The 27,980-nt window shown below is 40.6% G+C and overlaps 2 protein-coding genes and 1 long non-coding RNA gene across 3 annotated transcripts in view; 2 read left to right on the top strand and 1 right to left on the bottom strand.

Moving 5' to 3' along the window:
* The first annotated feature begins 2,941 nt into the window (after window positions 1–2,941).
* Window positions 2,942–7,015, top strand: LOC147331759 (uncharacterized). The gene is made up of 2 exons (XR_015128722.1): window positions 2,942–3,144; window positions 6,668–7,015. It is a non-coding gene; the product is annotated as an uncharacterized LOC147331759 (long non-coding RNA).
* Window positions 7,016–13,494: 6,479 nt separating this feature from the next.
* Window positions 13,495–27,980, top strand: part of LOC147331756 (prolactin-2-like) — a 35,961-nt gene continuing 21,475 nt past the window's right edge. The window contains exon 1 of the mRNA XM_086287970.1: window positions 13,495–13,524. The gene's annotated coding sequence lies outside the window, so the exon portion shown is untranslated. The remainder of the gene's footprint in view (window positions 13,525–27,980) is intronic.
* Window positions 14,572–27,183, bottom strand: LOC147331758 (uncharacterized; the record flags this gene model as incomplete). The annotated part of the gene is made up of 4 exons (XM_086290457.1): window positions 14,572–14,939; window positions 15,795–15,905; window positions 23,664–23,816; window positions 27,050–27,183. Coding segments are annotated over 3 exons (375 nt in total), but the record flags the coding sequence as incomplete, so codon positions are not given.

Below are 27,980 nucleotides of genomic sequence, written 5' to 3'. Positions count from 1 at the left end.
CTCAACCCCCCTCAACATGGCCTAAACACTGACTGCTAGCAAAAACCAATGTGTGACTTTGTGCTGGTCTCTTACATACAGTTTGTGGTGATCATGCTGATTGTTGTTGTTCTGTTTTCCATCTTAAGAATTTGCTTGCATGACTTTATTCCACCTAAAATACTTTGAGTGCTTCCTTAAGATCCAGCTTGCACTCAAACGTCTCTCTGTGACAGGACTGGCAGCCCCAAAACACTGGAATCAGTTTTTAATGAAGAATAAAATCTATAAACCCACTACAGCAGTAGCTATTACGGGCTATCAGCCATACTTCACTAAGCTTGTAGCAGTGAGCATTTGATTTCTAGGAGGAAACGTTACTCTGTTATTGGAGGATAAAGCAATGGGGTCAAAAGCAAGAAATCAATCAAGTAAGTGGACAATAAAATCTTTAATAGCAGTTGTTTCCAGGGTCAGGAATAACTTGGCTTACAGGCACATGGTTTGCACATAAGCAGTGTATATATAGCAGCACTCTAGTTTCTTTTCTTTCATTGCTAATCTAGTTCACAACTGATGTTAAGACTAGAGTGTGGCCAGCCATGCTTGAAACATTTAGCATTAGGCTGATCTGTCAAAGGTGTATGAAGTGCTTCATGTATAGCAGACGTCAGTGATGCACACACACACACACACACACACACACACACACACACACACACACACACACACACACACACACAAAACCAACGCAAAACCACTGGGTGCTGCATCACTGTATGTGATTAAATTTCCACATTGTGATAACTGTATGACGTATCCAAATCTTAATCCCTTTTAATCTTAATCTGTGGATAGAGTCAGGTTGATGTAGCTCAGATTATCCTACAGTGCTTTGTGAGTCTGTAAGTCCACTCATGCCAGGTTATCTTTTGTGTCACAGATGCTGTTTTTATCTCATTGCACATTAAAATTCTACATTTGTGCACATTATTCATTAGTCAAAGATAGAGGAGCACAAAACTTGATTTTCACAAGAGTAAAATAAATCTTTTGTTTTCATAGACGAGTCTGTATAACTGCTGGTGTAAGTGCATTTTCCAACCACAGGGTGGTGCTGTTAGGCTACTACACTAGCGTCTTTCTTTTTTCTCCTGATGGAAAGTTGCAGTGTCCATCAGTTTTATAAAAGATTTGAAATTTTGACACATCAGACCACATGGCAGTTTTCTGCCTTAGCCAATGTTAAATGATTCATTAACAGAGAAGAAAGGAGCAAGTCTGAATCTTGTTTATATCTGGCTTTGCATTTCTGAGCGTATGGGCAGGTGATCTTCATCCTTCCTTACCCGCCGTGTATCTTATAGCACTTCATTCCAACGGTTATAGCCTAAAGCGTAGTGGTTTCAAAATGTGGGAGCTTGGCATGTGCCTGACCAGGTGCCACCAGACCAAGGTTTGTCCACCAAATGCACACCATCAGGCTCCCGTGCAATATCTGGCTCCAAGAGGAGCTCGAATCCATACAGTTCAGTCACTGTGTGAAGCTGGAACCAGTCTGGCATAAATTGGTAGCAACCTGGTTGCCAGAATCAAAGGGATGCACAAACATCCGTCGTGACCTCATTTATGGCACCAAAGAAATACATGCAGCTACATGTCTGTGCAGCTACATAGGCTGGTATCTGCACAGACCAAGGAGGACTACTTCATAATATATATTAAAATGTTTGCTCACACACACACACACACACACACACACACACACACACACACACACACACACACACACACACACACACACTTCCCCTTTTAGGCTCTTCTCTTGAGAGTCAGACAGAAATACTGCATCTCCTCCCCTCAGGGGAATCTTCCTGAGGCATTTAGCATTTAGGTTGTTGGACACGGTATATCTGATGTCAAAGAAAGAGCAGGCAGTTCGACACTGTGTTCCTGTAACATATGCTCCACGTTATGATTGATGTTACTATTTCTGGTGCTGAAGAAAGGGTCCTTATCAGGGCCGTGCAGAGAGGTTTAAAGGGGCGGGTGCTCAAAGTTAAAAAGGGGCACATTAAACCAGGCTGAATAACAACAACACACATTCATCAAGAATCTAATATGGGAAGGGCAGGGCTGTGTTGATCTGAGACTGTAGACATTAAAAAGTCCATAGGAGAGATGGTAGCTGATTAAACAAGTGTCATGAGATAATAACAAAATGCAAAGATTGGTGACAGCGCTTGGAACCATAAGGACACAAAAAACTGTGAGAAATAATTTAGGCTCTGCCTGTGAATCACTCTTTGCTTCTCTTCTTCCTTCCATCCCATCTTTTCATATATCACTCTCCACTTGCTGTCTATGTGAGAACAAGGCACAACTTGCTATTGCAATAAACTATAATCTAATTATCCACACCTAACAACTCTTGCACTTAATCTAAATGATGACAGAAAAATGTTATAGCACTGCCTTTAGTAGCCTCACACAGCTCCTGCTGTTTCCTCCTCATGTCCTTACCAGCCATGTCTGGACAATGTTATATCATGAGTAATATTTTTTTTTAAAAATCCATCTAAATAAAACACACACATGCACACACAGTGACATTTTAGACCTTCTTCAGAATACTGTATATACTATGGGCATCACTGTGCTGATCCAGAATCCTTACATTATTATTTATTACTAGAGCTACAATAATAAAGCAAAGAGGAGGGGGAAGTAATAAATATGAAATAATGTCATTATGATGATTCCATTTGTTTCACTATCCACTCTGTGCAGGGCAAAGCTTATTACATTTTTAAACTGTAGAGATACAATCATTTTACTGCTGTAAAATCCACATTTTGTCTTGTAACCCACCTAAAATTTGCCTCATGAAAATGAACTGCTGTTCCCAAAGAATATCAGTAGGTGGCACTATGAGATTGTTTAGTGCTTGTGAACTTGAGTTGAGAACTATAGAGAAGGAGAATAGCGCTAAGGCTACGTATGCTGGTCGGAGCTACTCACCGAGTTTTTCTTTAATCCTTGTTCAAGAAAAAGGTTGTGTGTGAAGCCACAAATTGGATTTTACTTTTCCGCTTGTTGGGAAACGCGGACACTTTTTGTTGATGCTGATGTACCTCTGTTTTTGTGTTTTTTTGTTCATTTCCGGTGAGTTGACTAACTGTGCTAGCATAGCAAGCTAATCGTTAGCTAATCATTAGCTTAGTATAATGTAAATTTCATGTGTTCCTTTTAAGTGCTGTATTATCTTTTTATTTCTTCACTTGTGAATGTTTTAAACCAATCGGAAATATTTCTTTGGAAGCTAGTAGGTAAGTTTTATTTATTGTAATGAGATGATAAATATGAGCAGTCTTTGGCTAAATAGTACTGCGACCACGTTTTGCACTTTCCTCGTGCATCAGTAATGTACATTCTCTCAATTCATTGGATTGATGTGACTGCTGTTAACAAAATATGAGATTTGAGTTAAATTTGTATGATGTGGAAATTGTTTTAAGGTTCTTTGATTAATTTTATTATTGATTGCATTAAGTCATTATATACAAAGAGTGAGAGACATTTGGTCACTAGTGTTGATTAAGTTGTTATTAGAGCTGGGCGATATGAGATTTTTTCATATCACGATATGTTTTTTTCATTTCAGGCGATAACGATATCTATCACGATATAAGCCAAATAACTATATTTGTAAGATTTAAATGTGCCGTTGCTCACAAGTAAAATGTGAAATAATCAGCAGCTTGTTTTTATTTAAATATTTATTTCCCATAATAAGTTCAACAGGGTAGATGTACTTAAGGAACATGAGACTTTTTCAGATAAATAAAGGCAAATATTGCAAACTACACAAAAGGCAGCCGCTAAAGCGTTTAAGTTTCAAAATAGAACAAACAAAACAGACTAAATTGTCAATTCCACTTAGAAACAAAATATTAATTCTAAAAATAAATCTTAGTTTGTTTTACAGAAGAACAGACAAAACTGACTAACTTTTGTCAATATCAAATAAACTGAGAACTAAAAGGAAATTCTCAATCTCTCCTTGTTGTATAGCTGAGCTTTTCAAACAGTTTTAACAGTTACTTTAGTCTGACAAAAGCCGAATGACGAATTAGCGCTTCCAGTCAGAGACTGAGGCTACGTCCACACGTACACGGGTATTTTTTAGGGGTGCAACGATATTCGTATCGATATTGAACCGTTCGATACAGTGCTTTCGGTTCGGTACGCATATGTATCGAACAATACAACATTTGTAATTTATTTTATCAATTTTCCTTCTGACGATGCTGTCTGTGTTGAGCGCTCAGTGAATCTGTGTTCGACTACTCCGCCTAGGCTGCACTGTCTAGCGCAGATCCACTGAGCGCTCAACACAGACAGCATAGTCAGAAGGAAGAGCGCAGGGCACCTCCCCCACCCTCATTCAGATCTGGCGTTTGGAATTATTTTGGTTTTCATGTGACGTATGACCCTGAAGGTAAGCGAGTCATGGACTAAAGTAAAACAGTATGTTGGATGTGCCACGCAATGCTCAATTACATTGGTGTGAACTAGTGTGCTAGCGCAGTTAGCTCGTTAACGTGTTGGCCGTCTAGCCCCATGCACAGAGCGATCGGCGGTAGCTCGTTAACGGAGATTTGCCGTGTTGTGGCGTTAAGGTCATTTCAACGAGATTAACCTGAAAGCACTAGTGGGAACACAACGAATATGACTGCACATTTACGCTGACATCATCCTAGTGCAAAGACAAAAACAATAAGCATGCTACTAACTTTAGCCGAGTCATTTAGACAGCTGTTAGCACATGATTCTCCTTATGCTGCTGAGAATATAGCCCAGAAGAAGCGGATAGTATAGCTTTTATTTTGGAAAGAGACATTTCTCTGTAATAAACTCTCTTTTCCAAAGATGAGTGATTCCTCAATCAGATACAGGGCTTGCAATATCACTAGCCCGACGTCCTGGAGCTAGCGATTTTTTCAGTCGGGCTACCAAAATCTATCTCTGCCCTGCCCGTCGGGCTATTGTAGGAAAAATATATGTCAATGCTTTTGCATTCTTTCAGAAGTGTAGCTGGGTAATTATGTCACTGGCATCGGTGAGCCACTGTCAATATGTGACATATTGAAGTCGCGTTTGAATTTGCGCTCGTTTTTTTGCTTTCACTTTGCAATCGTGCGAACTGTGTATAGAGAGCGACAGCACTGATCTGTGAGTGATGATAATTTGTGCACCAATTCCTCTGACATCGTCTTATTAATCGTTAGCTTACTATGCAAACATGACAAGTGAAATCTCCTGCAGCTTAAACATGTGAGAGGTTGATCGCGCAGAGAATCGCTGAGCTTATGTGAGTGCGTGTGTAAAAGCATTTCAGTTCTGCTGAGCCAAATAAGACAGGTCAGGGTGAAGAAGTGACAGCCAAAGAAAAGCTTACCACAAAACGGAGAAGTTATGACAAATCAGACTATAAGGCAAAAAGAAAGTGCAGCTTTATGGTTTCATGGACAAAAGAATTTCTGTGGCTGCAATATGACGAGCTAAATAACCAGGGCTGCACATAAGTGGTCCGCAGGTGCGCATTCGCTGTCAAAATAAAAAACACGCACAAGGGTTAGGGTTAAATTTAAAAACTGTACTTTTGAGTTAAAATATATATTTATAATTTTAATAAATGACAAATTAAAAATGCATGAACATTTTTTTGTATCGAAAAAATATCGAACCGTGACACCAAAGTATCGAACCGAACCGAACCATGAATTTTGTGTATCGTTGCACCCCTAGTATTTTTGAAAACGGAGATTTTCCGTTTTCGTTTTAAAAAATAATCCCGTCCGCACATAAAGGCAGAAATGAAGGAAAACGCTGCTATGAACATGCCAAAGCAGCAGGTGGCGCTAGATTCCTAACCGTGCCGAAATGTTGGCCAATCAGAAGTCTAGAAGCCTCGGTGGGAAAAAGTAAACAAAGCTGGGGCATAGAAGCAGAACCGAGTCGTATGTGTGGAGGGACAGTAACTGTGTGTATATGTAAGCATTTAAACACTGCAGAGAGTAGAATTAACAGTAACAGTATTGTAGAAATTCATTTCACCGAAACAATAACGTAGCGCACAGTGTGACGCATGCACCAGTTTATTGTATTTCCAGACTTGCTTTCGGCACAATTTACAGTGCACGCTACTCTGTTTTTTGTCAGACTTGAAATAGCCGAAGTACCTTCACACTACGGAACTTCTATGGCTCTTCCGTTCGACAATCTCTCCGGCATTGGAACCATCATCTGTTTTCTCTTCGGTCACGCTCGGTTGATTTTTTTCTAGTCGGCACACTCATTTCCTCCATTACGCGCTGGCTCCATTACCCGCTGGCTGCTTCCCAAACAAACACACGTGCGGCTTGGCACTTGTGCTGTACGTAACAAGTCACGTGACGTGACGCTGCGGCTGTGATTGGTTCGGCTCTGCGCTACTTAATTTGGATTGGCTGAACCTTTTTTTTTTTTTTTTTTTTTTTGAGGACAAGAGCGGCGAGGTCTATCGCGATAGCTTAATTTCTCTATCGAGTAAAAGTTATATCGCGATACATATCGTTATCGTTCTATCGCCCAGCTCTAGTTGTTATATGATATTCATGTAAAATATGTTCACTGCCCTGTGCAGGTTGGTTTTTTTTGTTGGAGTCTAAAGTTGCGAGCCAGGATTCCGGATCCCCAGCTGCGATGCAGGAAAGATTTCCAGCCTACTTAGAAGTGACAACTGCGTTACTTCTTGACAGATAAGCTTATGAGATCTCAGAACAATACACTACCCGGGTAGTACTACTAACATTAACACTATACACACACACTCACACGCCTGAACTGAAAAGACTGAAAAGAACTCTGAACACTGAACTCTGAACTCTAAAACTGAATACACAGACTGACAAATATGGACAATTGGAACTGTTGTGAACTGTTGAATGACTGTTTTTGGTTTTGTTTTGAATAAATGTTGACTGTTCTTTTAGCTGTGTGTCATTCGCTCCTTAGTCGATTCCTAGAGACCATAAGCCTAAGATCCTAACTTTCTCTACATTCAGTAGTGGTAAAGTATCGTGTGTTACAGTCTTATTTAAAATATAAATCTAATATAAACTGCTTCTTAATGTATGTTCTTTAAAATACAGCGTGTGTTTTTTAATATATTATAATTATAATAATGCACAATTATGTGGACATGCATATTAGATCGTTTTTTAGTGAAATATAATCCCTCCAGAAAGGCAGGAAAAGCCCGGAAACTTACTTTAAAACTAAATATGTTCCCTAAAACGGTGACAGAGCTACAGACCCATGACAGCCTTACACAGGTAGCCAGCAGCTGTGACCAGCACTACTTGTGCAGTTAATAAAAGGACAGATAATGTTTGTCGCGCTGTTGCACACACAGCACGCTCGTTTGTTTCAGTTCGTCAGTTGCAACAAGACAGCTTACCAACGTGTACGTAATAAGCTAATACTCCTGTGTGCTATACACTACAGTGTGCGCTGTACACCTACTTACTGGTTTTGTCGCATCAGTCTGTGTCTCTGAGTTAACTTGTGTTTCTCCTACAGTTCCGGACCGCTAAAAATGCGCGTGCTCTTTGTGAGCTCGTTCCCGGCTCGTAACCAGCGCGTTCTGCCGTCGAGGGCGATCATTGGTTAAATGTGATCATGTGACTGATGCGAGCCAAATCCTTTTATTTAGCAAAACTGTGATTAATAGTTAAATATTATTGTTGAGGAGCACAGACAGGACTCCGCACGCACACACACATTAAAAATAATAATAATTTAAAAAAAAAAGTTGCCTCAACAAAAGGGCACCTTGGGCACCCATCAGGAAAGGGGCGGGTGCTCAAGCCCCTCTAGCCCCCCCGCTGCACGTGCCTGGTCCTTATACAGTCAGGCCTACAGACTGACTGTGGACATTACAGGGATACATGTGCATCTGTGTTTGAGAATGTAGGACATGATGTGTCCTGTCAGGTGTTGATAGCTGGGGAATATTTCTGGAAACATAGCGGGGCTGCTCTGACAATATGTGCATATGTGTAACGTTGCATAATGTGGGCTGCTGGTCACATTTTCTTCAGTACAGTTGACTTAGACTCTCTGAGTTCCAGATCAGCAGAGGTTATAATCTTAACCCTGCCTTCAACTAATCACAGAAGATCCCTTAGAGCTCAGCGGGTTAAACAGGAAAGACAATTTCAAAGAAGAAAGAAGACCTTATGGAAAGTGAGCGGAGGGTCTTTGGCTCCCTCTTGTGCTCACTATGGGTACTTTTACAAATAAAAGAAGTGGATACAACTAGGGCTGGGCCATATTATACCGTTCACGGTAATACCGGTATAATGTTAGGCAACGATAGGAAAATGAAATATCGCGATAGAATGGGAGTAAAACGCGCATGCGCAGTGCCTTTGTTTTCATACGCACATGGCCGATTGTTGAGTGAAACAGATGAACCAGAATTGGTTTGTAAAAATGGTGCAACTTCCGTGATGTGGAACTGGTTTGGTGTTTGTCCGTCAGATACACGACAAAGCACATTTTTTTGCAGAACATGCAAGCGGCCGTTGTTATTGTCGTATTTGTCGGACTAAGATGCTCTTAAATCTGGGAGTAATCTGGGTCCTAAACTCCGTATGTTTCAGGTCAAACAACACTGCAGCATCACTTAGAGTTAAAAACTGTCTAAATTCTTTCAGCTTTAATAAAACGATCAGCATTGCTGCTTTACCAGGTGTAACTATGAAGTTTAACTTCCAGGCATCCATGAAAACAAAAGTTATTACATTTAACGGAGTTAGAAGTTAGCAGGAAGCTAGCAGAAGTTAGCTCGCTAGTTTCGCTAGTTACCTAAGCATGATATAGCATGTTCTGACTGAGAGATTTCTGAAAAAAATCAAACGTACAGTTCTGCTATCACTTCCAACATAAATGAAGACAGGAAACTAAACAGCAGTGACGTTTGTAGGGTTACTGAAGTTGGGCTAGCTGCTATATAATGATGTGCTACGTGATCGCTAGCGACACAGCTATGTTAGCATAACATAACAGTGAAGCTGGAGGACGAACACTAACACTTTTCCACTTATAAAAGTTAACGTGAAGGTTCTTCATGGTTAGAGACAAATGCAATCGCATGGCAGGATGCTGTAAACGGACCAAACTTCAGTCAGGAGAACAACTGAGATAATCCATCCACAATATGAGGTTAGGCATTAATATACTGCAACAACATGGGAATAGAGCAGCTGCCAGAGAATTCAACATTAATGAATCAATGGTACAGAAGTGGAGGAAGCAAGAAGAATGAGTTTAATAAAGTTTGATTTATCTGACTGCTTTGTTTCGCTTAATGTGCCTTATAATCCCGTGCACCTTATGGTCCGAAAAATACGTACTGCACACTGCAGTTTAATGTTGCAAAGCACCTCTTTTTAACTTCAGTGGATATTATACATGGTTATGCTCAGGATATGTCAGCCCATTTCTACTGGAAATGCCTTTGGGTTAAACGTTCAGCAAGGAATTTGCATTTGCACTGTTACATTTTTATAAAGCTTTAATGTACATAAAAACCAGCTTCTTGTTTAAGTGAAAATAAATGGAAGGTTGTCTTTTTGCGCTAGTAATGTTGTGGAGTTGTATTTTGTCTCGCATCAATTATATCGTCGGTTATATCGTTATCGCAAATTTTCAAATATATATCGTGATAAATATTTTTGGCCATATCGCCCTGCTCTAGATACAACTGTGGACAGATTTTATATGAACGTGTTTTTTTTAAAGTAAAAGAAAAATAATTGCAGGAGTAAAAAAAAAAAAAAGTGTTTTGAGGTGTCTAGAAAAATGTTTTTATCACACTGGTGCTACTTTCTGAATGTAATAATACCTCTTTTATACCTCTGAAGTGACTGTACGGTACTACTGCAAATTATGCAGTCTATAATATACTTTTTCTATATGTCTGAAGTATCATAAACATGTACAAACTCGAGACCTCTTGAAAGCAAGGCTCTGTGTGAAAGCTGAGGACAGACTAATCTGGGAATGTATGGGTGTGATGCCAAAAAGAGTCCGAATTTACCCCCTGGGGCTGGATTAGGACAGCCAAACAGACAGCTGACAGTTAAGGCCCATGTTTGAGGCTTCTTACTTGAACAAGTTGAATGACTGGGGGTAGATGTTGAATTTCCCTCTCTTCGGCAATTTATAACCTTACGTAATCCCTGCTGTTGGTGTATCTATGTCAACATGCAAGATATATATGATTATGTATAAGTCCAAATGGTATCTAGGATGGTAATATATACTGTAGCACCTATATTGGATTTACTACTTACTCTGTCATACACTGATCATCTGCAATATTTACACTAGAACAGGAAAACCATAAAAGATTCATGTATCAAATCAAAATCAAATCAAATCACTTTTATTGTCACATCACATGTGCAGGCACACTGGCACAGCACATGCGAGTGAAATTCTTGTGTGCGAGCCCCACAAGCAACAGAGATGTGCAAACACAACAACACAAACGAGCAAAATACAAGAATGGCCAACCTGAAACTAATAAATATATGTACAATATATAATAGTGTATAATACTGTTCATTCTGTTACAGTGCAATGTTCTTGATTTCTGACATTCAGTTACCCAATAAACCATTGCTACAGTGGAAGTGGTCTCAGACACTTCACCTCACCAAAATGCAAATACTGTTGTAGAACCTTTGCCCAAACAGTTGTCTTTTGCACTGAGAACAGCAAGATGTGTAAAGTTATAATTAGGGATGGGTATTGATAAGATTTTCACGATTACGATTCAATTTTCGATTCTGTTTAACGATTGGATTCTTTATCGATTCTCTTTAAAAAAGGAGAACACTAAGGTCGATTAGCTTAGAACTTTGTTTTATATCTTCTCTTTGAACAAGATAGAAATTTAGGAGTAACATGGCCTTACAAACCCAACATTGAGATCTTAAGAGATCCTTAAGAGATCCAGCCTACGGCTCTTCAATGGGGTGTCACAGGGTCCCCAGGAAAAAAAATTGTAAATGTAAAATAATAAAATAAATATTCTTCTGTAGCAATAACAAAGTGTAACATAAATTATTCTGTAGCAATTACACAAGAATATCCAGAAATGTCCCTGCTTACAATTGAACACATTCACTTACCGAAAATTGGGGGCATCTGCTGCAGCAGCCTTTTACCACAAACTTAGTCACTGCTCGGTGACATTCGTCTATCCTGGCCTGAAAGGAGACTCTACCGGTAGACTGCAGCGAGAACTGCCAGCATCTAAGCCAGACTCTGTCTCTCTCATCATGGTCACCTAAATGCACAGTAATGGCAGGTTTCGTAATAAGGCAGATCGTGCTAACATAATATGCACTGTTAGTTGATTATTTACCTGCCGCATTAACGGGAGAGGACGTGCAAACGTTACCGCTGCTGCTGGGTTGAGATTCATGAGTCCGGAGCGGAATTAAAAACACGACATTCATTTAAGGTCATCGCGTGTTTTGTGAGCAAATGCTTTTGCATATTCGTAGTGTTTCCTCCCTTAAATGAAATATCTACTTTGCAAGTATTGCAAGTTGCCCTGTTGTCATCCGTTCTCGTAAAGTATAACCAAACTTTTGAGCGCCATGTTTCCTGCCAGGTAAATGACGCTCCGCAACGTGGTGACGTCATTCAGGGCGACTGGAATCGATAAGGGAATCGTTTGCAAAAATGGCAAACAATTCCAAGGAATTGAAACAGTGGGAACCGGTTCTCAACAAGAACCGGTTTTCGATACCCATCCCTAGTTATAATGTAACCTAAAATATTGTGTGAAAACTCTGGTTTGCTGGGTTATCAAGATTGCCAACATTCATTAAAGGAACAACCTCTAGAACTCAAAAATCATCTTTTTATAGACTTTATTCTTCATTAAAAACTGATTCTTGTGTTTTGGGTCATACTGGCTGCCAGTCCTGTCACAAAGAAACAGTTGAGCACCATTTGGCTTTGAAGCTAGCCTTTAAAGTATTTTAGTCTGAATACAGTTAATCAAGCAAAGCTGATTGATCTAACGGACGGAAAACAGAGCAGTCATGGTCAAAAAGCCAGGTATAAATAAGAAAATAATAAAAAATAATAAAAAGTTTAGACCTCTATTAATAGTTTACACCTTCATTAAAAGTCATCCACCTGTCCAGTTATGTTAGGGACATGTCAGCACTGATGTGTAGGGATGGGTATCGAAACCCGGTTCTTGTTGAGAACCGGTTCCCACTGTTTCAATTCCTTGGAATTGTTTGCCATTTTTGCAAACGATTCCCTTATCGATTCCAGTCGCCCCAAATGACGTCACCACGTTGCGGAGCGTCATTTACCTGGCAGGAAACACGGCGCCAGCGGCTCAAATGCTCAAAAGCTTGGTTATACTTTACGAGAACGGATGACAACAGGGCAACTTGCAATACTTGCAAAGTAGATATTTCATTTAAGGGAGGAAACACTACGAATATGCAAAAGCATTTGCTCACAAAACACGTGATAACCTTAAATGAATGTCGTGTTTTTAATTCCGCTCCGGACTCGTGAATCTCAGCCCAGCAGCAGCGGTAACGTTTGCACGTCCTCTCCCGTTAATGCGGCAGGTAAATAATCAACTAACAGTGCATATTATGTTAGCACGATCTGCCTTATTACAAAACCTGCCATTACTGTGCATTTAGGCGACCATGATGAGAGAGACAGACAGAGTCTGGCTCAGATGCTGGCAGTTCTCGCTGCAGTCTACCGGTAGCGTCTCCTTTCAGGCCAGGATAGATGAATGTCACCGAGCAGTGACTGAGTTGGTGGTCAAAGGCTTGCACCCATTTGCCACAGCAGATGCCCCCGATTTCACTTTGGTAAGTGAATGTGTTTAATTGCAGGCAGGGACATTACTGGATATTCTTGTGTAATTGCTACAGAATAATTTATGTTACACTTTGTTATTGCTACAGAAGAATATTTATTTTATTATTTTACATTTACATTTTTTTTCCTGGGGACCCTGTGACACCCCATTGAAGAGCCGTAGGCTGGATCTCTTAAGATCTCAATGTTGGGTTTGTAAGGCCATGTTACTCCTAAATTTCTATCTTGTTCAAAGAGAAGATATAAAACAAAGTTCTAAGCTAATCGACCTTAGTGTTCTCCTTTTTTAAAGAGAATCGATAAGAGAATCGATAAAGAATCCAATCGTTAAACAGAATCGAAAATGGAATCGGAATCGTGAAAATCTTATCAATACCCATCCCTACTGATGTGTCCCCATCAAATCTGCTCTCCTTCACTACTCTGACTCATTGAATTTGACCTTGTCTCTTTGTGTGTGCTGTTAGTGCCATTTGGAGCATTTTTGCAGATTGCCTGACTGATCACGTGCTTTGCTGTGTGGTACAAACCATCCAACAAATTTGTCCTTCAGACTTGGTGAGTGAGATTCTAGTATTTTATTAGTTTTAACTATCTTATATGTTAGGGTGACCATATTTTGATTTCCAACTTTAATAATACTGTTTGCTTAAAGAAATTTTTAACACATTTAAACAATGCCTTCTCTGTGCGGTCAATGAATGGTGAAACAAAAATGTCATTTAGGCTTTTACAAGTCATCATGGGCAAAAAAAATAAGTCAAAAACCTCTGGAATTAAATAATGGTGCAGAAAGAATGCCTCACCTTTATAAGAAAAATTACCGGGACCGTATGAGGGAAATTTATTTTGCAGTTTATCTGAAAAGCTCCACTTGCGCTTTGACGTCTTTTAAACATCATCAGGCGCGCTGCTGCACGCTGTCTGTCCGGTCTGTGAGCGCAGAACAAGCGCTCACAAAGCATCAGCTCGGAGATGACATCACACATATGGTTCCTCTGTAGGCCTATAGAAAAACCCGGACATTTTCATCAATCTCGAAAATCCTCCCCGACGCTCCGGACAGAACGTGAAAAGTGGACATGTTCGGGGAAAAGAGGATGGTTGGTCACCCTATTATATGTGTATTGCAACTAAGCTAGCTAGCATTAGCTGATAACTTGGAACTCCACTGTTTCATCCTTAGCATCAAAATGCTAACACTGAAGATGGCTAAGCATTAACAGTCACTAGACAAACCAGTCCTTACGACATATTTACTTTATAAACTGTCATTAATAATTAATATATATGTTTTTGAAAAAGTGTCAGTATGTTGGGAAAAATTGGAGATGTTGCAGAAAATAAAGACATACTGTAGCAATACAATAATGTGTCTCTGTACAGCCATTTTAACTAGCATTGATGTCAGAAGCAGTGTCATCACTCTATCCTTTTGATGATCACAAAGATGTTCAGATTGCTACTCGGTTATTTAGAAGTTATTCTGCGTATTTACTGTCTTGGTGTACATGCTAACCTCTAACCTCTACAAGGCACAACTAGGATTGGGTCAAAGGTTGCTGCATCCTCAGTATTACAAATCAAGAGGCCAGAAATCACAAGTTGGTTTTTATACCAAGTATTTCATACTTTTTATTACCATTTATAAGTATTCATTTCAAGTCGACAATTTACATCACAGCCCATTGGCTCTCTGGAATTGTCAGTATAATGTATATCAGCCATAGGGACGAGGGGAATAGCGGGTAAGACTGCGGGACCCAGAAAAACCTAAAACATGAGGGGGAGGACAGGGGGGAGGAAACTGTGGTTTCTGCCACCAGATCCCAAACTCGGCCCAAATCAACACAGTGTTTGCCTCTCTGTGATGATCATCATCATCATCTTCATCATTCGAGTTGTTGTCATCGGTCCAGTGCTGTTGTGCAGAAGGAAAATGCTGGGAACTTGGAGGACTCCGTGCAGTGGACCTGCAATAGCGAGAGACATTTGAGCTTGATGAAGGCAAAGATCCTTTGGGCAGACCTGACAAATAATCTGATATCTAACCGCTGATCTCAAACAGATACAGACAAGGAGCGTCACATGTTGCAACCTTCCCAAATCATACCACTTGCTTCTTCCCTTTTTCATTATACAGTAGGCCAGCTGAATACCTTTGGCCACGGGTGTTGTCCAGGCTGCATTCCCACATGGCTCAGATCCAGTGAAATCCAGATCATCTCTGTATGTGGTCTGGCTGATCCAGTTGCATTCTCATCCTTTGTTTTGCATACATTTACGCTTGCATTAAAGTACCTGTTTCCTTACCAAGAACTGATATCTACAGCAGACCGATCACTCAGTCGGGCTGTTTGTTAATTCTGGTGAGTGGATTGTTATTTTAAGTGTCTTCTTATTGAAACTGCTTTTCAACTGACAAAGCGGCAAATATTTTAAAACTCAGCATCTCAATAATGAGATTTTGGATCTTTATTTAGTCATATATATGTATTTGATTTGCCAGTTTATCAGAATATGTCATTTTTGTTTCTCCTAAAAATTATCCTCCCAAGTCTTGGCAATAATAACAAACTTTTGATATGTCAAAGTAAGGCTAAGCTGAGCATTATAGTCATTATAGTCAGCGTTGGAACAGTAAACCAGCAGGACCAGCTAAAGAGAATTCAGCCATAGTTCATTTTTTAAAGATATATTTAGAGAATAAACACTTGTATTCTCTATTCCTGTTGAAACCATTTTCAGACGATTCACAAAGGTTTCTATAAATAACCCCCCACCGAAGCTGTTATGGAATTAATCATTCAATTATGCAACATGCTTACATTTGAGGCTGGAGGGCGACTCCTCATGACGTCCCTTCAGCTGCACTCTTCACACAAGCAGCGAAGGCCTCCATCAGATCTTTGCAGCCGCCAGCTCCCTTCTCCGCCACACTGGAGGAAAGATTAACAACAGTTAGACCTCAAGTAAACCCACGTACAGGAGTTAAGCATCAACTGGATGCCAATCCAAGGAATTCTGTTGGCAAAACACATGCATGTTTGGTGTGCTAACATTGGTAGAAGCAAAAGCACGAGCAACAGCTCTCAACAAGAGGGAAAAGCTGAAGAATAGGAAGAAGAGATGAATGCGACAGAGCGAGAGAGGAAGAGCGATTTCAAGCTTGGGAATAATTTCAGGCTTCCCATTCAGGAGCGAACACAGCCGACACTGCCACAGTGCATTAGGGTGATGGAGCGAGAGAGAGAGAGGGAGGGAGACAGAACAGCCATGTGCGTGGACCCATCTGTTTGATGGGAGGGAGGGAGGTTGCGTGATAATGGAGAGATAATAAGACACAGAGGTAACAGGGGGAGGCCACAGGAGGAGAGGGTTCATGTTACATGAACGTAAACCAATTGACTGGCTCCTCCTCCGCCTTCATGATGTCTCATCATCTCTCTGCTCCACTTTTCCTGCAACCCACCGAAGAGCAGGGGCCTCAATCCCTCCATCCCGACTCCAATTCTATTCACAACGGTTCCTACTCGCTGCCAAGATAAAGGTTTTGCTTTTCATCCAGCATGTAGATTTACTCACTTATACGGTATAACTTTTATAAATATTGGTTTTTAATCTGTCTGCTGCTTTTACCTTTCCTTTATGATCAGAAGATTGGTTTTCCTTTTATTCATTTGGCTGCCATTTTGGTGATGTCAGCAGACAGTTAACCCCTCGAGGTCTGAGTGGGTAACTCTAACCCTAACTCCACCCTAACCATAATTTGGAGAAAGGGAAAACAAATTTTCTGGGAAAAGCACACACACACACACGCACGCACGCACACACACACACACACAAACACACACAAACACACAAACACACACGTCAGGTGTTGCTGTCCTAGTGGGGACATCTCATTGACATAATGCTTTCCCATGGCGCTTACCCTAACCATCAAAAATGAATGCCTAACCCTTACCCTAAACCTAACCATAACCATAACCCTGACACTAAAACCACACTTTGAGTGTGAAAAATGCCATCGAACTCGTGGGAACCAATAGGGCTGGTGGTCCCCACGAGGATAGTAAATTTCAGATTTTGGTCCCCACCAAGAAAAGAAAAAATGGCGCGCACACACACACACACACACACACAGAGCGCCAGGACATTGTTAGCTTACTTTAAGCTGTAAGCTAGCTGTTCCCAACAGCTAGCTTACAGCTTTGGTATGGTACAAATGCATTTTTCCTGATTTCATTTATATATTTGTACTGTAATATATATTTAATATTACTGTACTGTAATATTACTGTTATTGTGAATTTTTTTTTCTTCAAATAGGTGAAAACCTGACATTGGGATATTTGGTCACATGTGGAGTATTCATGCTAAATTAAGCTAACTAGCGCCAGAGTAAATAAAATAATATACGGAAAATACGAAGAAAGGAGGCCAGTTTGATTTTCAGCCTTCAACTTGCAACTAAGTGAAATGCAGTCTATTCTGTAAGTCTGAAAAGTGTGTCAGATCCATTTTAATACACCAGCTGAGCTACACTGAGCATACTGCTTTATCGTTTCATATTGTGGCCTGGCGCCTTCAGAGTGATGTAACGTACAGCTGGCTGCTGCAGATTATCACTCAGCACTTTACTTTGCCAGGAGAGTTGGAGAGAACGGTGTGTGTCTGCTGCTTGGCGAGGGTGTGCAAGGAAATGGGAGTGGGGCATTGAGTGGTTATGTTGCATGCACTGCAATAATGACCCAACATCAGAGCTGAGCAGAATCGAACCCTGAGGCTGTGTTGCCAGATAATCCTGCCACAGTGCCATCAACATGCATGTACATGTCTCTGAATCAAACCCAACAAGAAGAAGAAGAACAGGAACATTATTGTACTTGTAAAGTCCTACTATCTGCATGTGAACAAATATTAAGAAAATATAGGGATTACATAAAGCATAGGAGCAGGGTGCTCACATGCATGGGCAGACGAGGGTAAGGATCTGATGACATCATCGCAACTACAGGCATCACGCAATCTTCTGAGAGAGGGAGAGAGAGCGTGATTCTGAATGAGCGTGGTACAAGCAACCAGGAACAAAACCAATTGGTTGTTTTAGTGAATATATGACCACAGACTGAATGAAAGCAACTCTGCACCACTGAGCACTAGTATCCTGATCCAAGCATGTCCAGGTCCGATTGCCACTCTGCACGGGGTGGAGGAGGGACGTTGTCTCCTTGTCTTGGACACAATCAGGAAGCGTAATCTGAATTATTTAGGCTGGGCTTGCTATAGTCAGTCCACTGGGACCAACATGTATAATAGATCAGTGAGCAGGTGCAGAAGGGTAAAATGATGATGCAGACGCCAGGATTTAGCCAGGAGGTCGTGATTAGCTGTGTCACTGTCCTGTGAGGTAGCGATGAGAATCATCAAAGCACAGAGTTTATTAGGACGGTGATTGTCCAACATTTCTGCTTGAGACTTCTTAAAACAATATATGTCAACAAGTTAAGACCCAAAGAAGTAAGGATGTTCCATTTTGTGCCTTTATTGAAACATCTGAGTCTTTCAAAAATCTGCTTTTGTAAAATGCACTTTACCCATCTGGATGTTGAAAAAAAATCACCAAAACAATGAATAAACAGATTCCACAGGCGTGAAAGCTGTTGTCCGTCCAGCATGGTGAGCTGGAGGGGAAGAGGCTGTAGCTAGTCTGACACAGCAGCAGTGCTACACTCAGATTACTGACGTCTGCCGAGTCACCAAATTCCAGCCAGAAATTAAATGCATGTGTGTCCATACAGCCGCAGGCGATCGGGCCCAAAGAGGCCGACTGTGGAAGTGAGTGTGAGAGTGTTTATGGAAGGCAGAGGAAGAGTAAGGCCAGCATGTCCACGGTTCCTATGGCTAACATTCAGCATGTTCACTGTAGGAGTTTGCATAGATCGCCATGGCCTGCAAACAGGTGTCTAAACCAGCCTTGACCTAATTTTTGAGGAGACTTTGAGACTGTGGCTACTCTTCAGTGAGCTATCTATGACCATTTGGTACTTTAACTTTGCAATTTCATTAAAGTAATATCATGTTTTGTTGCATTTATTTAATTATTGAACTAAAAAAAGAGCTTGCTCTTTAAAAAAAATACATTGTTATTATACCAGCAAAAGAGAACCTGAAGTAGAGGAAGTAAATATGTGTTGGTATGTCTATGCTTATGTTAAAAGCTAAAGAGATACTTTCAGTCCTACCTGTATTTTTGCAAATGAATCATAATAAATAAAACACGTAGCACCCTAGGTACATACAGGTATAGGTTACACGTTTTTACAACTAGACAATTTAAGGAATAATTTTCAGCAGCAATAAATAGAAGTTACATTGATAAACATGGCACATTGCCTTCTTTTATAAATTTATTCATTTATATAAGTGAATTTAAATAAATTAAGGGAGCCACTGGAGCAGCTTGAGGTGTTTTGAGACTAGGGATGGACCGATCCGATATTAAGCATCGGTCCGATACTGACCTAAATTACTGGCTCGGATATCGGAGAGATATAAAAAATGTAATCCGATCCATTAAATATCCCCAAAGCACCTCACAAAACTTGCGACATGGCGTAACTCAGCTCAGAACCTTAGCACGTGGGAGCAGTATGCGTCACGTGATAGAGCGGCTGTGGCGCGCCAGACCTGTTGGCGGTCTGGTTGAGCATTTGGAGCGTTGCTACCAACCCGGCATTTCATCTCCGAGGAAGTGATCCCAGAGAGAAGTAAAGCAAGTGTGTAAGTTCATCTCTGAATGTTTGTAAAGCATTCCCACGCTAAGCTTAACAACTGATATATGGAGCGACTGCCTCTTCTCTATTTACTTTCTACACCAGGATTCTTTTCTATGCAGCTGACAGCTGGTAACTGTGCAGGGGCAGATCTAGCAAAGTTATGCCAGGGGGCCAGGGACGGCAATAACAGGGACAAGGGGGCACAAAGACATACTTTTCTTTCTTATTCTCATTTAAAATGTCGAGCTTTTAATAATGAATTATCTGAATCTTACAACCAAATTTTTCATCTGATGTAAAATGTATAGAAGTCCATTACTGTATATAGTAACTGTTAAGTCTAATATATACAGGGGTACACATAAATGGTCCGCAGGTGCGCATTCGCTGTCAAAATAAAAGACGCGCACCGGATAAGAAGTTGGAACGTGTGTTTGTGTACATAAGATGTTCTGGAGGAGGACAGACATTTGTTCAGAACTCTTAAAGATGTCGAAGAAGCAAGCTCCGTAAGCAATTACTTATGCAAAAGAAGCGCGTTTTCTCGAATATGTGCTTCTTATCTGGTGCGCATCTTTTATTTTGACAGCGAATGCGCACCTGCGGACCACTTATGTGCATCCCTGAATATATACCCTAGTAAGCTATAGTACTTTTTTCTTTGGAAAGGTACCATCTGTGCAGTCTGCAATTCTGTTGAAGAAAGATTTCTATCTATTTATTTATTGTAGAAAAAAAATTTATTTCTGTGCATTTCTTTTAATTTAAAAAAAATTTTTGTACACGTGCATTAAATTAAAGTTGATTACGTCAATTAAGCAAAACGAGGCGGAGGGTGGTTCCCAATTTTTTTGCTGGGAGTTGGCAGCCCTATTAGTTAGGTTGTTTAATATTTCTGCTAAGTACTCTTTAAAATACCAGAATAGGGAGGATGGAGGATTTAAGTTTATTAGAACTATGAACTATTTTGGGTGCAGTGTATTTTTTGAATACAAGTATAAGAGAATAGCTTTAGTGGTTTTGTTTTTTTGTCTTTTTAAGACAAAAAGTATGAACTTATACAAAATGCAGCAAGATATAAAAAAAACAAACAGTTTTATTGATTAAAAAATACGCTATAGCAGATTCATATCAGTATCGGCAGATATTATTACAAATTTATGATATTGGTATTGGTATCGGACATAAAAAAGTGGTATCGTGCCGTCTTTATTTGAGGCCTCTGGTTGAAACAAATAACACAACATGTGATTCATTTATCAATAAGAGCAATTTTTGAAAAATGTATGGAATAAACATATATTTATAATTTATAATGTTTTTAACACTTTATTAATGCTAGTTAGTCATCGTCAAGTTCAGTTCATCATAAATGTCAAGGAAAATATAGTTGATATACTGTTCATGCATTACATTTTAGTTTTTAACCTGCTCACTTCACCTCTGTGTGACTTTGCCACTGTGACCTTGACAGGGTCATGACTATATTAATCATGGCTGCCCTCTAAGTTTCCAGCTGGGTGTGAAAGAGAAGCGTTTGCTTATTTGGCTGCCCTGCTTAAAAAGGAGCAGGTGTCAGGTGGAGCAGTAATGTGACCTCCGACTAGTAACATGCAATGATACCCAGCATATACAGTCACACTCGTAACATTTCTATCCATGACTTTGACAAGCTGCTGTCTATAAATACGCAGGTATTTCTGATATATTGCTTACACAGGGCAGAGCCCTCTTGGCTCTACAGTTGGCTCAAAATTGGCTGGGATAACACTGATGGAGACCGCAGTATAGCAAGAATTCTTCCTTTCAGCACATGAATGTACACAGGAGCATCCATCATATAAGCGAGCATGTATACTGATGCAAGTCCTATAGAGAGCTGACTTGTATAAACTGTACCTTAAACCAAAGAAGTTAATTTGAATGTCAGTATCAGCAAAATAAATCTACTTTTTACATGTAGCGTATGAATTTAGGAGCAAAGCTGAATGAGTGTGGGATTCCCAACAGCTAAGAGGTTAGACTTTCAGTTTCATATAAAAAAGTCTGCTTACAGATCTTAGGGAATTAGAACAATGGGGCCGTGCCTAGAATGCTAGCATTAGCTGCTACCAACACGACACACCCCTGTAGTTTTAATTTAACATTTAGCTGCTAATTGCTAAGCAGGTAAGTGCTGTGTGTTTACCAGTTAGTACCTAATTCTCCCATTCTTAATGAATGGGTCATTTACAAGGCCCATGTGGCCAAAAATAGCACTGTAAGAAGGTAAACAACAAACCAGGTCTGTGAAGCTAGCTTAAACTAATAGCTAAAATTCCTTAAAAATACTCTGTAAAGTTGCTGATTCTGGTGACATTTCTAAGCTCAACACACACACACACACACACACACACACTGATTTCACAGTGATTGCCATTCTGCACTCACTGATGATTAATTTGTTAGCATAATTATTTTTCTGTTAAATTTATCCCTAGTTTAAAAAGTGATTCCACAGAAATTACAGGTTATGGGACAAATATCAGTGTAGGACAATTAACTCTGGCTCTATACAACTTAAAGGACAAATAGTGCTGGTGCTGCCTGATTTTCAACCTTTCAAGGTTAGGTTCAGGTCAGCTTCATGCAATGACCCGCATACAGTATAATCTTGTAAAACCATGATATGCCGCATGAGCAACAGAACATCTTATCACCTTAAAACATTTACTTTCAAATACTCTTGAGAGTGCCAGCTTTTGCCAGAGTGCCCAGTGTATTCTTTAACATAAGAGGAACTGAACTTATCAATCAGTTATCAGTTGTATATTTCATTTGAATATATGTTAAACCTCAACATTCACCTAGAAATATCAGAGGTATCGGAAAGGTCATCAACACACTGGCGCATGATTAGCCAATTACCCATGCCATGCCTTCCATTCCCACTCAACCTGCTTGCTTATCTAATAGCTTCACACATTCATATCCACCTTATCAAGACTAAACAGGCTGGCTGAAGAAAACTGGGCAGCTTTTGCTATCAATAAAATGTGTTTACTTTGCCAGCACATAATTATTAACACCAGAACAGCTCAAATTCCAACTACAACTGAAGAAATCACTATAAAAACTGTTCCCTGGAGTTCATTGAACTTGACTGTGAAGAACTCAGACCTCTAAATGTCTGTAGTAGTGTTATGTCATTGCTATCCTCCATTCTCACAAAGCAGCATCTGTTGTGTCCGTTGACATAGCAAGAGGCTAAAGGAGACACTGGATACGAACAGAACGAGCTAACGCGAGGAATTCTGGGGAAAGGGAGGCAAGTGACGTAAGCAGATTCCCAGCCTCCATCCATCCGTATGGCCAAGCATCGAGCATCACCACCGCTGTCACGCATCATTAATCCCTTAATCGCTTTGCCCTACATGGGGTACCCTAAGTTTTCATAACCTTCAAACTTGCGCTCAGCTAGGTTGTCAAATTCATTTACATCTCAACACGCAAGATGTGGAGACTTTTAGTGCAAACGCCAATGACCGCTGAAGCGACTCCATTTTGGGATGGCGCACTTTAGGATACCGCAGTCCACGACCAGCCGCTGCCACACATGCGAGTCTCCCCCTTAATTTGGGTGCCGTGGTGTTTTTCTTTCCAGTTTGATAGCTCGTTAAGTAACGGCCAAGAACATCACGAATGATCCAGATAATTCGGTTTTGACTTCTCAGCGTGTAAACGTTTAAAGGCAACTCTGAGAGTCAGAGATGAACTTGTGTAGGCATCAAAGGTGTACCCAAGAACTGCAAGAGGTTCCTATTATGTTTTTGGCGTCTGGGATAAGAACCTTTCTTCAACTCTAAAGGATATGCAAATATGCAAATGAGAAACATATAAACTGTTTTTCTGTTAATCACTCCAACATGCACCTACCACTTGTCCAGGTCAGCCTTGATGTTTGCACAAGCAGCAGGGACGGGGGCCTCAGCAGGGGCGGCGGCGGTTTCAGAGTCCGACATGTCTGCGGTGGTGCTGCTACGTGGTGTTGAGGGTGCGTATGCTGTCCAGTTCTTGTCCTCTGAACGCCTATGGATCCCAGCGCCACCAACGGAGACAGACAGAGAGAGAAAGTAGAGATGTGAGCGAGCTGGTGAAAGGGGAGGGGAGCACAGTGGGAGGTGGGAGGAGATAAAACATGTGAGAGGGGAAGCACACGTGTGTACATAGCAGTCAAGAACTGAGGGAGGGGGTGGAAGAGGTGAAAGGGCAGTGACCCAGAAGAGGAAGATTTAGGAACAAGGACAGAAAAAGGATTCTAGAATTTGTTGGGGTTCCTTATTTATGAGGTTCATCACACAGGTTTGATGCCTATAATACTACTTAACAGGTGTTAGTTCAGGCATTCAGAAAATAGATAAAAACTCCATGATGCACTGAAGCGACCAATACCACTACTATGTCTGTGAAATGAAAAATCAGAAATCAGAGTGGCCTGAAGTCAGGTTTTTAAAGTTGTTGTTTTGTGGACTGTGAAATGAACGTACGTGTGTGTGTGTGTGTGTGTGTGTGTGTGTGTGTGTGTGTGTGTGTGTGTGTGTGTGTGTGTGTGTAAGCAAGTACACACACACATGACAACCATGACAGCTCGTCTTCCAACGAGAGCTGTCTGTCAAAAAGCTGCCATCTACTGGTAATTCTGTGCAACTGCAAGTCTTCATCACAGCTCATGGCTGCCATTCCTGAAAGGTCAAGGAATATATATAACAAGGAAAAACGTTAAAGGGCACCATCTTTTACAATCACTAGGCAAAATTAAATACCTTTATTTATTGCATTTAGTCAAAATCAGTGAAGCCAAGTGTCCTTGTGGGAAAATGTGACCAAACTCCAAAGTTTTCCCAAGGTCACATGAGAACTGCGTGGAATGTCAGAGTTAGGACGAAGGCTGCTAATTGTAATTTTTACTATTAATTAATGTTCTGATTGAGTTTTTTGATGAGCTGCTGGTTAGATTCTAACAAATTTGTTTGTTTGTTTTTTGGATACAGACTAACTTTGCTTTAAAAAAAATTAACCTTCATGATGTCTCATCATCTCTCTGCTCCACTTTTCCTGCAACCCACCGAAGAGCAGGGGCCTCAATCCCTCCATCCTGACTCCAATTCTATTCACAACGGCTCCTACTCGCTGCCAAGATAAAGGTTTTGCTTTTCATCCAGCATGTAGATTTACTCACTTATACGGTATAACTTTTATAAATATTGGTTTTTAATCTGTCTGCTGCTTTTACCTTTCCGTTATGATCAGAAGATTGGTTTTCCTTTTATTCATTTGGCTGCCATTTTGGTGATGTCAGCAGACAGTTAACCCCTCGAGGTCTGAGTGGGTAACTCTAACCCTAACTCCACCCTAACCATAATTTGGAGAAAGGGAAAACAAATTTTCTGGGAAAAGCACACACACACACACACGCACACACACACACACACACACACACACAAACACACACACACACACACACACGTCAGGTGTTGCTGTCCTAGTGGGGACATCTCATTGACATAATGCTTTCCCATGGCGCTTACCCTAACCATCAAAAATGAATGCCTAACCCTTACCCTAAACCTAACCATAACCATAACCCTGACACTAAAACCACACTTTGAGTGTGAAAAATGCCATCGAACTCGTGGGAACCAATAGGGCTGGTGGTCCCCACGAGGATAGTAAATTTCAGATTTTGGTCCCCACCAAGAAAAGAAAAAGTGGCGCACACACACACACACACACACACACACACACACACACACACACACACACACAGCGCCAGGACATTGTTAGCTTACTTTAAGCTGTAAGCTAGCTGCTGGGAACAGCTAGCTTACAGCTTTGGTATGGTACAAATGCATTTTTCCTGATTTCATTTATATATTTGTACTGTAATATATATTTAATATTACTGTACTGTAATATTACTGTTATTGTGAATTTTTTTTTCTTCAAATAGGTGAAAACCTGACATTGGGATATTTGGTCACATGTGGAGTATTCATGCTAAATTAAGCTAACTAGCTCCAGAGTAAATAAAATAATATACGGAAAATACGAAGAAAGGAGGCCAGTTTGATTTTCAGCCTTCAACTTGCAACTAAGTGAAATGCAGTCTATTCTGTAAGTCTGAAAAGTGTGTCAGATACATTTTAATACACCAGCTGAGCTACACTGAGCATACTGCTTTATCGTTTCATGTTGTGGCCTGGCGCCTTCAGAGCTGCTGGTTAGATTCTAACAAATTTGTTTGTTTGTTTTTTGGATACAGACTAACTTTGCTTTAAAAAAAATTAACCAGAACAGACAAAGGTGAGACCCTTGGGAATGTTGGAATAAATAGGAATAAAAAGGAATTTCCTTTCACCATCATCATTAAAAAGAAAATAATAATAATAATAATAACAACTGTGATTGTCTTATAAATATTAATTTGAATTCAGTAAAGCACAGGAAGTGGAAGTCATTGTCCAGAGTCCACACCTCATACAAAGACGGATCGCTTAACAGGAACTGGGTGTACATCAGACACCCTGAAGATGACACTCAATTAGCCACAACTGCTGCTTGAATAAGGATCATAATTCTGTGTAATTCTGCTCCCACTATGTGGCTTGAAAAGATTTATACACTTGTCACAATCCCATTTAAGGAAGAGGGAGTGAATGCATGTGTGTGAGCATTATTAACTTAGGCCGTTTTTGTAGCCACCGCTGCGGAGTTTCACGATAAAACAACACATGCTTTTCTTTTCTTTTTTTTACTTCTTTTCTTTTACGATCTCAGCCACACATCAGCCAGGACTCACACTCGGATTGTTTCAGGACCCTGAAACAATCCAACAGTCCAAACTCCTCATTCATATTCCACAGAGAAAAGTGTCCCTAAATTACATTAGCATACAATGCCAACCACTTAGTTCTTTGCTTTTAAAAAACAAACAGACTCCTCTTTCCGTCACCTTCTCTCCCAAAAATAATGCTCACTCATGCGTAATTTCACTGGCATGAAGTCATGGGGTAAAGCACGAACAAATTATGACCAAATTCCACTATTCAAGGAAAAAAAGACATGTCATCAGATTACCCGGTGTCCACTGTAAGCATTATTTTTACAGAAAAGAAGGAAAACATCTCTTTGGGCAAAACAACTATGTTGCTCATGCGCGTCAGGACAAGTACACCATGTACTTTCAATCACAGAAGTGGCTTCCTGTGCAGAAACCCCAGCATACCTGCTTAAATGTATTCACCAATGCTGTTAAATCCTACCTATGTGCAGATGGGATGTCTGGATCCTGAGGTGGACAGCTAGGGGAAAAAACTGTGCACGGTGGGTTTGCTGTCAGCAGTCTGAAAGACAAACAGGGAGTGTTTGGGGGAGGGGGAGTGGCGAGGTGGAATATGGAAAGTCAAAAGAGCAACAGCCTAAAAAAGAAGATGCTTCTGTTTGAGACACCATGGGGGTTAAAGGGAACTCAAGAGGAGGGGGGGGGATTCACATAAATGTGTAACATTTAATGCATAGCGTGCTGGCAGCACTGTGGTGCCCTGCAGCAAGGCCACCCTAACAGTCCATAAAACAATGAAATATGACTCTGGAGGTTCTCACATTTTTCTTTTTCTCTTATTCTGATTCATTTTTAGCTCATCTATGTGCAGCTTCCTCCCTCATACACGTAAGACCCTCAGGCCGCATGCTGACTTGGCATGATTTAAACACCGCATGCATATTTACTAAACATGCAAGCACACAGTCAGTGTTGCTCTGTGAGACAAAGCCAACAACATGAACTGTTTTCTTGACAATAAACAGGAATCTGCTGCCAGCAGGTAGAATACAAAAAAGTGTGTGTGCATGCTGGAGGTGGTGCTAAAATCAGAGGAGCCTTCAAAGTCAGTCTGTAGGTCACACATGAGACGCCTGCTGTGGTACTTTGGTAGTATAGTCTGAAAGGATAAGGTTGGGGGGGGGGGAGTGTATGGGAGGGCTGTTTAAAGCGAGCATCACATACATGACCTCTTGACTTTTGGAGAATGTGTCCACAAAGGGAACAGGAGCCCGTTTGATGAAACAGTCAACACCACATCACAAACGTGCCTTTTTGTGCTCGAGGCATCGATAAAAGATAGACGTCGCCACTGTCACGTCACAAACTGGTTTGGTGTTCATCGCCATCGCTGTCTTGATGATGACCCTACC

Source organism: Aulonocara sp. 'chitande type north' Nkhata Bay, linkage group LG4 (assembly GCF_057382095.1).
Source record: "Aulonocara sp. 'chitande type north' Nkhata Bay isolate Kocher_YH1m ecotype deep benthic linkage group LG4, A_spYH_male_GT1.1, whole genome shotgun sequence".
Lineage (NCBI taxonomy): Eukaryota > Metazoa > Chordata > Actinopteri > Cichliformes > Cichlidae > Aulonocara > Aulonocara sp. 'chitande type north' Nkhata Bay.
The sequence above is the reverse complement of the archived record's forward strand: the minus strand, read 5'-3'. Positions and strand labels throughout refer to the sequence as shown.